Source organism: Leguminivora glycinivorella, chromosome 2 (assembly GCF_023078275.1).
Source record: "Leguminivora glycinivorella isolate SPB_JAAS2020 chromosome 2, LegGlyc_1.1, whole genome shotgun sequence".
NCBI classification, from domain to species: Eukaryota; Metazoa; Arthropoda; class Insecta; order Lepidoptera; family Tortricidae; genus Leguminivora; species Leguminivora glycinivorella.
Window position 1 is genome coordinate 5,677,997 of NC_062972.1, and position 15,030 is coordinate 5,693,026.

The 15,030-nt window shown below is 36.9% G+C and overlaps 1 protein-coding gene across 2 annotated transcripts in view; it reads left to right on the forward strand.

Annotated features, from left to right (window-relative positions):
* The first annotated feature begins 2,993 nt into the window (after nucleotides 1-2,993).
* Nucleotides 2,994-15,030, forward strand: part of LOC125235652 (serine/threonine-protein kinase Doa) — a 117,872-nt gene continuing 105,835 nt past the window's right edge. Inside the window, exons 1-3 of one of the 2 annotated variants that reach the window (XM_048142285.1) lie at nucleotides 3,022-3,165; nucleotides 3,883-3,922; nucleotides 5,567-5,706. In XM_048142285.1, the coding sequence (XP_047998242.1) occupies nucleotides 3,920-3,922; nucleotides 5,567-5,706 (143 nt within the window). In that variant the 5' untranslated portion in view covers nucleotides 3,022-3,165; nucleotides 3,883-3,919. Of the gene's footprint in view, nucleotides 3,166-3,882; nucleotides 3,923-5,566; nucleotides 5,707-15,030 lie in introns of both variants that reach the window. The other variant, XM_048142277.1, reaches the window with a different exon arrangement.

A 15,030-nucleotide genomic window follows, 5' to 3' on the forward strand; every position in this document is an offset into this window, starting at 1 on the left:
TCTAACTCAAGCATATTATTGGCCAGCTTTTGGTAGTGTATTGAGTTTTTAAATTTGTTAATGTTGAAATCGCCAGTTATAATAATATGCTTGTTAGTTTTCAATTTTAATTTACACAATAGTTTTTGTAATGTTTCAAAAAATATATCTATACTTCGGTCAGGTCTATATAGGGTTACTAATAATATATCTGGTTTGATTTCGACACCACAGCACTCTATTATGCCCTCTATTGACAATGCTGCGATATCGGGTCTTTCTTTGTAATGAATATCTTCCCTGAGCAGAATAGTTGTACCTCCTCCCTGGTGATCGGTACGGCAATAGTTGGCGGCGAGCACGTATCCTGGAATTTGAAATAAGTTTTCCTGTTCCTTCTTAATCCATGTTTCGGTAAGACATATTGCTTGGTATCTGTTATTACTTAAATAACTTTCTAATATATTCATTTTTGTTTTCACGCTTTGAATGTTCTGTGTAAATATCCAGAAGTTAGTTGCGAAAGGGATGATTTTTATAGTAGTTTGTGTCATTTGCGGGGTTAGTTTCATATTGTTGTGTTACCGACGTAGATGATCTAGGTTTTTGTGGTTGTTCTTGATAAGTATCTTCTCTTTGAGTGTCATGTTTGTAGGTCACTCCATTTATTTTCAATTGGTTGTTGGTAATTATTGCATGGTGTCCTTCCTTCCTGGCTTCCTGTAAAATCTTTCGATACAGTTGTCACATCTGCTCCAGATGACATGGAAGAAACAGCTTCAATTTATTTAATTTATTTGGGACAACAAACAGTAACACACAAGGTTATAATAGAGAATTACAGTGTTAACAATATGCCAATAATAGTGTTGATTTTAGGAAATAAAATAACCTTGCAAATGTTTAATGTATTGCCTAAAAAAGATAAATGTGCTTATCAGAATATTCAAAAAAATTTAAATATTTCAAATAATTTAATTTTACTACGGGGTTATTATTTTTTAATCAAATTTTGCTGACAACGTAAATTACCTAGAATTACCTAGCCTTTTCCATTCCACGTCCATCTTTCATGAAGAGCCAATGCCAAGTGATTGGTTCGCCAATGTGTAAACAGCGGCTCTTATCTTGGCCAAGGGGTTCCACCAAGGGTTGGTGGAACCGTTGGCCACATGTGTACAGGGTTCACCAATGTGTAACAAGCGACTCTTATTTTGGCCAAGGGGTTCCACCAACGGTTGGTCCAACCGTTGGCCCCATGTGTACAGCGGCCATAATGTTTTGACCTATTATCTTTTGGCCGCTGTACACATGGCCAACGGCCACATGTGTACAGCGGCCATTTGGTTTTGACATATTGTTTGACAAGACAATTGGTGTTGCTCAAAGATAATAGAATGTGTTAGTCTATGTGTAAGTGTAGGGCTTCCCACAGACAGTCTTAAAAATTCATAATCTTAAAAAAAACTTGTATGCAATCTGACAGTTCAAATCTGTCAGTGTCTTGTCAGTGTCAGTTTGAACTGTCAGATTGCATACAAGTTTTTTTTAAGATTATGAATTTTTAAGACTGTCTGTGGGAAGCCTAGGACGGCTTTGGTCTGGTCCAAGAATCTTATAAACATATACTGGATAGTATTTACCTCCTGCGTACTATGGGAACACTCAAGAATCTTATATTCATACTGGATATTGCATGCCGAACATTACTTTTGGCTCCCCACAGACAGTCTTAAAAATTCATAATCTTAAAAAAAACTTGTATGCAATCTGACAGTTCAGATCTGTCAGTGTCTTGTCAGTGTCAGTTTGAACTGTCAGATTGCATACAAGTTTTTTTTAAGATTATGAATTTTTAAGACTGTCTGTGGGGAGCCTTTGAAGCCAGAAAATATGACCTTGAATTACGTCACGCCGGTCTTGCATCTCTTTCTTTAGGGTGTCCATGATTAAGCATTATTGACGACTGACAAATTAGTAAGTACCTTTTACTTGAGTTTGTGAAGATGGATGTTCACGTTCGTGATAAAACGGTTGATCGGATTTGGATTTAATAAATTACAAAATCAATCAGTCGTATAAACGTAATACGTCAAATTCCGCGGGATATCCATTCTGCAGTTACTCGACCTTACTGATGTCCGGCAAAAGGAACTTCCTAAGAACGCCACAAATACGGTACAGTTTTTACCAGTGGTAAACTACTGGTCTTTTTCCCACCTCCAAACCTAGGGGTGGTAACACTGGTAACCACTGGGAAATAGTTATGTTTTATACAAGGGGGCAACGTTGTATTTTAACCGCGAGTGTGGAATGGAAACACGAGCTAGCGAATGGATTCTAGGGTTGAACCGTTCAAGAACAGAATCCAGAGCGTGGCGAGTGTTGCAACATGAGGCTTAAAATACAACTTACCTTTTACTAACTGACACCTGTGTTTATTAAAGCATGCAGTGCAATATAATATATTTTAGTGTTTCGGTCACTTTAAACCATCACAATAATATTTTGGTAGTGGCTACAAAGTAATGTTTGGCTTGCAATATCCAGTTTATATATAAGATTCTTGGTCTGGTCTTCCCGGAATGGCGTTTTGCGGACAAACAAACAGACACACACACTTTCCCATTTATAATATTACTATGGAATTTAAGGATGTAGGGCGAAGGTTTATCGTCTTATTTCAAAGCCTTTTGCCTTTTCTTAAGTTGGTCTACAATAACGGAATTGGCGTGACAGACTATATGCGGTCTTGTGAATATTTTTTTCTCGCTAGCAACCCTAGCAACACATTTGGTCGTCTGGCAACACACTGTTGGTTTTCCGGTTTAGTATCATTTTTGACATTATTTTATTAAAAATGCAATTAATATTTTCGAGAACAGTATAGCGTTATTTCTAAGAAAATATATATTTATTATATAATGATAATAATAATTATTATTTTTATTAACTTATAATTAATAAGTACTTTGTTTGACTAAATTGACTGACTACGCCATTGCAGTATTTGCAGTGCTGTGCTGTTCAGCCCAGCCAACCAACAAAGTGCTTGGATTCGGATCGATGTTCGGGCCCTTGTTGCGAGGAAACATTCTACAAGGTTCTGCATCACGAACTTGGAACTGCGTTACAACTTTTAGCCATCAACTTTGGTGTAAATTGAAGTATTTACGTGAATTGAGGGTGAGTCAGAGAATATGTTACTTTCTAGATAAGCGTACCCTATAGTTCCTACAAACTTGAAACCAACATGGCGTTAGCGTAGCATGTAAATAACTATTGACGTTTGTCTAATGGATTCAGTTATTTTTATGACGAGTGTTGTAATAGGCGCAGTAATATGTAGTAGTAGTAGTAGTAGTAGCAGCAGTAGTTGCAGTAATATTTCCACATAAGTTATTCTTGGTATTCATAAAACGTTGCCTACAATAAAATACATATAATGTACTTCCTTGTCATAGGCTAACTTGAGTCTGAAAGTTTATTTTGGCATCGTTTTGTTATATTCTAGGCGATCTGAGATTTCTATTGAATACTAATTAAATACCTTCAAGACTTTGTATGGCTTGCATAGTTTGTGTAGCTTTAAAAAATCTAGCAACAACCATATAAATAAAACATTGGTTCCAAAGAATTTACTGCTTTAAAATAATAATTTTGATGTCTTAAGTAGATGCATAATTTTTTAACCATTATAACGCATCAACGATAGTAATAGTAAAAGTTATTAAACCTCTTGAGCAAGTTTATTTTTAGTTAAACACTTAAACTGGTTTGCATGTCTAGAAACCTATGCACAATCCGATAGATGGGTTTTCCAGAATCCTGGCTGTTTAAGAACTATTTGGCATGACCTATCAGTCTGCAATGATACTGGTTAAATAAGTTTATGTTTTTCAGCTTTTTCTCATTGGATAGGAGTTTTGGTATCCGATTTATGGTAAGTGAAGGTACCACTGTACTTTCCTTATTGTAAGTAGAAAACAGTGACCCTGTCAAAAATATTCATATATTAACAGGAATGATTCTAACTGGGATGTTATCATTATTTTTGACAGGTTCATACAGCATGATTGGTTTTGTGATTAAAGCTTTCTCCTTTAAATTGCATAGCGGCAGGTTTATCTATCCATCACTGAACTACTTTTAACACTCTGACCTTTAATATTACATTGGGAAGGTTACCTAAAGTATAGACATCAAATATGTATGCATATTACACAGCAGTAACAGGCCAAGCCTGCTTTTGTCATGGAATGCATTCATACTCACTATAGTATGCATTTTTGTGCTCATTTTACATATACTTGACATCTAATATTTTGTTAATCCTTCCAAAATAACTCTTCATCCGAATATATCACCATGATAATTAATTAAAAATGTCAGCTAGATGTATATATTGAAATCTGTTTTTTTTTTTATATAATTTTTTGAAAGTTAGTGACTTACCATTTTTGTTGTGTCCAAGCAACTTTGTTGGTTGCCGTAATAAGCATGCCTTGAAAGGATATTTGTATAAAGATAATATTAACAAATATCATCCTTTTACTAAGCACTAAAGAGGGACTGTTGAATGATCAGACATGGAGAGATTTTTAACTTCAGTGTATGCCACCAGAATTAGTCCCTCAAACTCTCTGTTGCATTAGTGTTCTGGTAAGTTCGATAAAAGGACATTTTCTAAATAAGAAAATGTCCAGTGATAAAACGCTTAAATACCTTAATTACTAATACATATATATTAGATAACCAGCTGAATAAATGAGCTAAATGACACTAGTATTTTGATTTGGTTGTCACCATTCTTACAATTTGAGCAAAAGGTTATTTATGATATCCTCTTGTACTCAAATGGGGTAATCAGAGCACATGAAACTGCTCAAGTTTCAGTGCCACTTTTGGCACATAAGGGGTTGAAAGAAAAGAAATCGTGTAGCAGTAACAGATTGTCAGCCCATCACCCACATTGCAATAACAAACCCGTATCTTACAGTCAATTTCTACGACACTCAATGGAATGGTGAAATTCTTAAGCTGTCTACATGGTTATTATTATTAAATTAGTTTACATTTCATAATATTTCTACTTATACAATGATTTTTCAAACTCACCAGTTTTTGTTTCATTATTAATACATTATTTCATAAATAACTTTTGCTATCCACTAGACTAGAAAATTATGTACATATACAGAGCAACTGCAACACAACTGCAATTTCAAGATAGAAATTGTAAGCAGTGTGCAATCAGCATGTCATTCCCATATAAATTGCAGTTGAGTTTCAGATCTTCTGTTAATATCCGGTTAATAACTTTTTATAATGTTATAGTTAAAGCTTGCTTGTTTATAAAAGAAAGTGCCTTGCACATGTTTATGTATATGATTTGGCCAATGTTCTTTTACAATTTTATATCCTTGAGCCACAGACACAAGCTTGTTACACTCAGCCGTGCAAATAGTTGTAAAATACCATTGTTTTCACAACTATTGACACAGGTGCCACAGCATAAAGCCATAGAGATGGCACAAGGTACAATCTCATCAAGGGCACCAGTTACGACACGAAACGATGGTTACAGATGCCGCGGACCCGTAGGAAGCACTACGCATCGCACTCGCGCTCCCGGTCCAGGTCCTACGAGGCCAAGCGGAGGCGGTTGGACGACGGCGACCGGGAGAAGGAGGAGTCACACAGAAAACGTAGCAGAGATAATGACAGGTTAGTGCTGCTCTTTACAACCATAATGATAGTCACCTGTAGCAGCTTCATGGGACACAGACAAAAAGTTAAATGTTAAATCTTAGGAATACCAAGGCTTGGTTTTATAATATATTCTATAAGGTTACTTTTCGTGCTGTCTTTACTTTGAGAAACTACAAATGGGAGTGAAAAAACATGTAATACTTATGATTTAAATGATTAACTCAGTTTTGAAGTATATTGGTCAATACAATAAAACTCGTAGCGATGCTTTATTATTGAGTGGCGCCCTCTGTTAGCGCAACGTGTATTCTATTGGCAACCAAGTGAATTGTTAAGGCAGCAAGGTTGTATCTACTCCAGCTGTGTGTAGCTTAATTGTTTTGCTACTTACTCACAGATGGCGCCACTAGTAGCGCAAAGCTAATCCAGCTATTTAAATTTAAACCAATAAATATTAGGTTATATAAATGGGGTCGGGTCAGGGGGGCAATTTTTGAATCCCGCATACGGGATTTTGTCACTAAAATACCGGTTGAAACCGGTGACTTGTTTAATATTTTCGGTGACAATTTTCTGAATTCGAACGTGTGAGACTCAAAAATCGGCTCCCAGGAGCGTCCCTACGACATTATGTGGTAAACTATTGAACTCGGAATTGTCTTAGGATGTGGTGAGTGGTTTTGTATTTTACTTTAATTTTAAATTCGTATTATAAACAGCCTAGCCTACCCTAAGACTTGAAACAAATAAAGAACTTGCAAAATTAAATATTACTTGTTATATGGAAAATTCAGTCTTGAAGGATTTAGTAAAGTCTATAGAGTTAACAGAGTGAAAAACATTTGATGATTCAACTATTAAAAGTTTGTACGGAACCCTCGGTGGATGAGTCTGACTCGCGCTTGGTCGGTTTCTTTTCGACAAATCTAGTTAATAAAATAACACTATCATGTTTATCTAAAAAAGTTCTTAAATTGAAAATTCCTTTCCATTTTAACATTTCTGCTCCTGTAGCGTATTAAGAACGATTTGATAATATGAAATTACAATGAAATACTGAGGTGTGACTTCACGGTCAATTCTTTATATCTTTCTCTTTGACTTATTAAATAGAAACTACGTGTAAACATTAACTTTTCGTATGCGCCTGTCAAAAATTGCCATTTAACTAGCCTATTACATAAATTACCAGCTTTTGCCCGCGGCTTCGCTCGCGTTAAATTCGAAAATTGCCGAATGCTTCATACAAACTTCAACCCCCCCTAGGAAGAAACAAAAAGTAGCCTATGTCCCTCTCCATCCCTTCAACGATCTCCACTTAAAAATCGCGTAAATTGGTCGTTCCGTTTTGCTGTGAAAGACGGACAAACAAACAGACACACACTTTCCCATTTATGATATTGGTATGGATAACATAATACTAGGTAGTAAGAACTACTGCAATCTGTCCGGGTTAAATCGTATTCTGTAGATGTTCTATACTTACCGTAACATGTTTTATTCAAGTAGTTTACTCGTAATCCTGGAGGAAAATACCATAAACATGATTTACATGATACCATCCAATTAAGAATTAAAAAAAATTGATCACGTAGCAAGAGACCTCTACACCATCGCCTCAATGTAATAACGTAACGCTTCATAATACTGTATTAGGTATCGTGAGTAACGTGACTTCTATTTTGCTAAGCGTATTAATAAAAGAACGAAATGTTGAACTATGTGATTCGTTCTCCATGGTTCTGAGGAAGTCGTGCCGCGCCGGGTGAATCAATCGACCTCGCTCCCAGCGCTACCGGCCGACCCCACTGACACCGAGGAATGCCGTACGAACACTTCGTCTATTGGAAATGCCAAACTTCCAATAGTCTTCAATTTAATTTGTTGAAGTAAATGTGAATTTACCTAGAGAACGCATACACAACCATAAAATGATAATGGCTCTGACAACTGATTAGTGTTGGTGAATGCTAATAATAGCGAATAAAAGCGTATGGCAACGACTGTGACCACTTATTCAGATCTGTTTGATAACATTTTTGCTATTTCTAGTAAATGTTTATTAATGTCTATATTTTTAGCTACATATTTTCTCCCAACAAAATGTATTATGCGAATATACTTAACAAGGTCCCAAGTCACCAGCAGTAATAATGACAACCATGAAATCAGTGAGAAACTATGTACCTGTTGAAAAAACGAAACGTATGGCGCAAGAGCCTCCGTAAAATATGTTGTGGCAGCTCATGGTTACGATAAATAAGTAATTTTACCGACACGTATGAAATTGTTATTGAATGCGTTGCGTAGAGTTGGCGGCGCCTTTTTGTTGGTGCTCGTCAAAAAGTGCCAATCAAATTCGATTGATTATCTTACACACCTCTTATGAAGTGAATTATTTTTTTGAAAAAACGCCCAAATGATCCAAGAAGTACGGTTCAAGTCTCAAAATGGTGGCATTCAAGTTGTGAGTTTGGGAAGTAAGTGATCGATTTATTGTATGATTAAGTAGGTAGTTTTCATGTTGTGAGTTGTACAAATTGGCAGCACGACGAATGGCGGGGTGTCACTAGTGTCATGATTAAAAACACGGCCTTCGGCGCGTCTATACTTTTTTTTTTAGGGTTCCGAACCTCAAAAAGGAAAAACGGAACCCTTACAGTATCACTCGTGTGTCTGTCTGTCCGTCGTCACAGCCAATTTTCTCCGAAACTACCGAACCGATTAACTTGAAATTTGGCACACATGTAAACCTGTGACCCAAAGACGGACATGTAATTTAAATTAAGAAAATTCAATTATAGGGGCCACTTTTGTGAAAATGAAAAATCAAAGTTTCTAGAACTATATTGTGTTAGATAATCAAATGAAAGAGCTTTTTATAAGTATTTCAAATATATTTTTTTAATAGTTTTTAGTAAAGTAATTTTCAAGTAATTTAAGAAAATAGGCAAAAAATGACCCCCCCCTTATCTCCGAAACTACTAAGCGTAATTTTTTCAAAAAAATACACGAGATAGTTTTCAATCTATAGATTACAGGAAAACCTATTAGAAATGTACAGTAAAGCGTAAGTCACACTTAAAAGAAAATTAATCAAATTACGAATTTCACTCACTGCCGCTGCAAGGAGCTACCAAATCTCTTGAAATTGTGTGAGCGCGTTTGAATATTACATATAAACTCATTTCTGTTTCGTTTTGTTCAAAATATCGATTATTCGCAAAAATGACTTAAGTTCCTTCGAAAAAGGAGGCGCTTAAGCCCTTTTTGTAGTGTACGGAACCCTTGCAACGTGAGTACAACTCGCTCTTGGCCGGTTTTTCTCTTTACTACTAGGTATTTTAACATTTACGCATATCTAAATATATAAAAGAAGAAGCTGACTGACTGACTGACTGACTGACTGACTGACTGACTGACATATCAACGCACAGCCGAAACCGCTGGTCCTAGAGATTTCAAATTTGGCACGTAGGTTCCTTATATAGTGTAGAGGAGCACTAAGAAAGGATTTTCCAAAATTCACCTCCTAAGGGGGTCAAATGGGGGTTCAAAGTTTGTATGGGGAAACAAGATTAGTTTGACTATTTTATTCGAAACTTCACAGGAAGATTCCTTAAGACATATGACTGAATACGTGTTTCAGGTTTTTTGAAAATTTAACCCCTAAAATGGTGAAAAGGGGGTGATAAAGTCAAAAAATCAATATGGATATCGTTTTTATGGTTTATCGGGTCGCTGATCACGATAAATACAACGTTTTTAAAATCTAACGAGGCGGAAGTGAAATACCTTCTACCCTGTTGTGGTGCAATGGGGTTTAAATATCAAAAAAATATATAAAAGAAGATATTGACTGACTGACTGACATATCAACACACAGCCGAAACCGCTGGTCCTAGAGATTTCAAATTTGGCACGTAGGTTATATAGTGTAGAGGAGCACTAAGAAAGGATTTTCCAAAATTCACCTCCTAAGGGGGTCAAATGGGGGTTCAAAGTTTGTATGGGGAAACAAGATTTGTTTGACTATTTTATTCGAAACTTCACAGGAAGATTCCTTAAGACATATGACTGAATACGTGTTTCAGGTTTTTTGAAAATTTAACCCCTAAAAGGGTGAAAAGGGGGTGATAAAGTCAAAAAATCAATATGGGTATCGTTTTTATGGTTTATCGGGTCGCTGATCACGATAAATACAACGTTTTTAAAATCTAACGAGGCGGAAGTGAAATACCTTCTCATCTGTTGTGGTGCAATGGGGTTTAAATATATAAAAGAAGATATTGACTGACTGATTGACATATCAACACACAGTCGAAACCGCTGGTCCTAGAGATTTCAAATTTGGCACATAGGTTCCTTATATGGCGTAGAGGACCACTAAAAAGGGATTTTTTAAAATTCTCCTCTTAAAAGGGTGAAATGGGGGTTCAAAGTTTGTATGGGGAAACAAGATTAGTTTGACTATTTTATTCGAAACTTCACAGGAGGATTCCTAAAGACATATGACTAAATACATGTTTCAGGTTTTTTGAAAATTTGACCCCTAAAAGGGGTGCAAAGGGGGTAAAGTCAAAAACACAATATGGGTATCGTTTTTATGGTTTATCGGGTCGCTGATCACAATAAATACAACGATTTTAAAATCTAATGAGGTGGAAAAAAAATTTTCTCCCCTGTTGTTGTGCAATGGGGTTAAAATATCTAAAATAGCCATAAGTATAGCTTTAGTTTTTATCTTAGAGATTTCAAATTGACACGGAAGTTCCTTAGAGGAGCACTAAGAAAGGATTTTTCAAAGTTCACCTCCTAGCATGATAATTTGACAGGGGCAAGGACAGGGACAGGGACAGGGACAGGGACAGGGACAGGGACAGGGTCAGGGACAGGGATAGGGATAGAAATAGGGAAAGGGATAGAAATAGGGATAAAAATAGGGGACGGGGACGGGGATAGGGATAGGGGAGGGACGGGGACAGGGACGGGACGGGGACGGGACGGGGACGGGGACGGGGACAAAGATAGAGATAGGGACGGGGATAAGAATAGGGATTGGGGTCGGAATAATCGGTCGGCAATCGATATCTAGGCAGTGTAAAATGCAGGTGGCTCAGTGGGGAGGGATTAGTAAGTAGGCATCGGCGAGTATCCTGCATCCGTAATAACTATTACATTCAATGTGCTGTAAGAAGATCGTTGTTTTGCTTGCCTTTTATATGTTTACTTTTGCAATAAGTACAAGCAAAATGGAAAAAATTGTAAGCGATAATACAAGGAAGTACTTTTTACCCTACCGACCATAGCGTCGAGATACTGGCTATGTGGGTCGTATGAAGTTTCCCCAGTATAAATATTTATATAGGTAAAATAAATACATATTCGTAGCTACTACCTACGCTGTGGTCGCTGTGTAACAATTCTACAATCAATGCAAGAATTTCTTTAAAAACAATAGTATTATGTGTAAGGTACAGTCAGCCAAAATCGGACCGTACAGCAAATAGATCAGTTACAATGGCCCCCCAGTCGAGAATTGCCCCGCTTTACCTTAATCGAAATAATCGCGGACAGATGTACCTACAAAGAAACCTACGGATCCAAATGAAAATCTTATTTTTTGTAAACGTTTCAATAAGAATACTTTTATTACGCGGGCGAAGCCGCGGGTAAAAGCTAGTCATATAATAAGGGATCTGAGCAATAACGACAAGGAGTCCATTTCTCGAAGCCACAAGCTAGAGCTACGGAAGTCTCTTTTAAACTCGTCATATTAGTCTTGTAAGTTGTAATTTCTAGCTTCGAGAAATGGGCCCCTGCCCTATGCCAAATTGCGAAGATAAAAATGAAATTTGGGCAGTATTTTGTACATTTTTATTTATTTAAGTGCCAGGCCACCCAAGGTGTCAAACTATTACAAGATGGAGCAATATCAGAGGCAAATCAGATTCTACTAAATTTTGTAATTATTTTGTATGATGGGTAAGTGGGTAATACTGAAGGTTACGTGATCCACCAAAAAGTTGTGATTCGATAGTTGGAGAATCTAAAAGGTTAATTAATACACATATTGTTTCACACCAAGTCGTTGAGCAACGGTGAATGAGTGGTGGACTAGTAGTGCTTGTTACTTCAAACTGATAGTTATATTATATGAGACAAATTGACATACATACACATACATACAATCACGCCTGTATCCCATAAAGGGGTAGGCAGAACTCGCCATCTTTGACTGCTCCCCCTGCTCCCAAATGCAATTTTTTCACTGTACGAACTATTGGTACGTAGACATTGGACTCTTGTTAGTTACTTAAAATAATAATTATAAAAATATACTCATTAGTTCTTAATCTACAGTGGTTTAAAGTGAACTCTAAAATGAAGCATTTTCGTAAATTTTCTAAAAAATTCTTAGAGAAAGTGTAAGAAATGTTATAGTATGCTATATATTCGTAAACTACTCAATAAGCCCTTTCTTTTGATATACACGGCATGATTTGATGAAAAATTTTTTTTTTGTTTGTATGCAATTTTTAATTGGCGGGGTGGGGTGACGGGGACCACAAAACTGCTTGGCAACATCTGTTTATATGAAGTCTGGGACCTATACAATATATATCAGAAGTCAGAATGAGGTGCGCTTACACGGCATGATTTGATGAAATTTTTTTTTTTGTTTGTATGCAATTTTTAATTGGCGGGGACCCCGGGGACGGGGACCACAAAACTGCTTGGCAACATCTGTTTATATGATGTCTGGGACCTATACAATATATATCAGAAGTCAGAATGAGGTGCGCTATTTTTGCAAACGAACATCCTCTTGGAGCCTGCTCTAAATTTAATTTGTTTAGTTAAAATAGTTCCTCAGTGAAGATGACGTAACTCGGTTATTGCTTCTAATGCATTTGTCCAAGAGGCCGTTGAACTAACGCGCGCGCCGAGGGCTAAGTCATTTACATGATAAATGTAACTCGTAGGGCAATAAATTGATATTTCGCACAAAGGCCTGACGACAGTAATTGTAGGTTGTCGGAAAATCGCACGTACGTGTCGCAAGAACGATTTCTTTAAACACATGTCTGCTCTCAAGGATATGAAACTGCTAATGCCAAACTGTAATTTATGACAATGAGTGCTTATTGGCACTGGTATGAGCATCGTGAACAAAGTGTCGTTATGTCGATAATACACGAGAGCGCGTTATAAAAGTCATCGCATAATTCTCTTTTTGGCTGCCACGTTGGTTTTTCATATATATATGTTGGTAGGTATTTTGCAATATTCACAAACCATGTACCGCAAGGTCGCCCACTGAAAATGGTAATCTTAATGTTGATCTTGTAATATGAACAACAGGCGATGCAACTTATCACTGACGTCATGTCAACTCAGTCGATGTCGATACGCTTGGATTCCACTGTTTACGTCTTTACTTGGACAACAGTGCATACCTAAATTTGTTATTACTTACAAACAATACGTAGGTACTGCGTGCTTGTTACAATTTCTCTTTCAAAGAAAAGTTGTCGTTTAGTGAAATTAACCGGCCTAAGTGCGAGTCCGACTCGCCCACCGAGGTTTCCGTATCCGTACAAACTTTCAATAGTTAAAATTTTAATAATCTCATGTTTCTCATATAACTCTGAAGACTTGACTAGAAGTATAGGTATATAGCGCCATCTCTCGGTGAAATCGCTAACTAATTGGCGCGACCTGTATTAGTATGTTGGTTTTTCAGGGATAATTCTTTATAATGTAAACCGATTTCGACAGTTTTTACGTTATTTGAAAGAGAATTTTTGACGTAAAATATATGTACGATATACATTCGCAAGGGTAATTAAATTGAAAGAAAAAATCCGAAAGGTTTTTTTTTATTAAAAAAAATTCCGATGTACAGACACGATTTTACTTTTCCTGTAATATTTAGCATAAACCCAATGTTTCATAATTTTCATAATATTTCGTTGGTAAACTTCGGAGATGACACATTACACTACACTACAAAAAAATATAAAAAATAGTTTTGATATGTACAATTTGAGCTCTTTCTAGCGATACCCCACTTGACCTAGAATCTTGAAATTTACAGTTTGTCCCCCTTTCATTTTGGCCATTTTCTACAATTAATATTAATAAAATTATAAAAATAATACTTTAAATTTGTTCATAACTATGCCAAATAACATAAGTAGTTCTCGAGATATTTAGGAATGTGACAGATAGACAGAGTCGCGCTCGCGCCATAAGGGTTCCTTTGTACCTGTTTGATACGGAACCCTAAAAAGGGTAGTTTTGTAAGGCGCCTGTTCTCTACTAAAGTTCTATTGTCGCAAGACTTGGGTTGAGATGACGACGGGCGAGCCGGGCAGCTGTGCGGGGCGCGGGGGCGAGGGCGACAGGCGTTGTTCTTGACACAGTAAAACTAGAAGTGCAGTAGGTGCAACTTGCAGCCCACGTAGAGCTTTTTGCGAGCCGACGGTACCGTACAGACATACCTACTTCGTCTAACCCGCCCAGTTACCGAACCTGATTTAAGTCGTTTCAGTCGGAACATCTCTCTAGAGCAAGATTATGTTGATTGTAGTTGCAGTAAAACTTGCATAAATTACAAAACATTGTATAGAAACTAAGTGAGAACAAAAGGCATTCTTACACTGAGAGAAATTTGCATTGTGAATTTAACAAGTTCGACTTGTTGCGGTTTATCCGTTTGAATCAGCCAAACGTATGTTGAAAACAATATGTGTCAGGTTGTTTTTATAAAATCGACTTGTTGATTCAAATATATTGCCGATTCAAATGACAAGTAGCTTGTTGTTTGAACCAAAGAGCACGTAGGCGCTATTTTAACCAAAAAACTTGTTGAACGAACATGAAAACTGGTTGTATTTTCTCTCAGTGTAGCAATTAAGAATCCCGTTTGGAAGTGCAGTTAGTGTTTAGTATTTTTGATTTCACCGCGTTCCCGGCTCGGTAAGGCACGCGGCTCGAGAGTTATCTGGCGTGATCTGCGTAGATCTCGGCCAAGAAACGCTTTCCATGTCGCGAGGCGGAACAGCGGCCTGCGATTTATGCCCCGAATCGCGATACAATCCGATCAGGATTTATACTTGACTTTTACCCCAGTGCTACCCAGCTTCCTGCATACTTTAAAACACCGCATATGGATGAAAACACTATGAATCCTTAGTAATATGTACATTTAAAATCTGGCGGGGCATGAAGAGCACTTAAAAACACGTTAGTACAACGAGATAAGACTGATTAACTAGAAAAGTCATAATATGACTTATTAAAGGTTTAATGATTGTTAATGAAACAAAATAA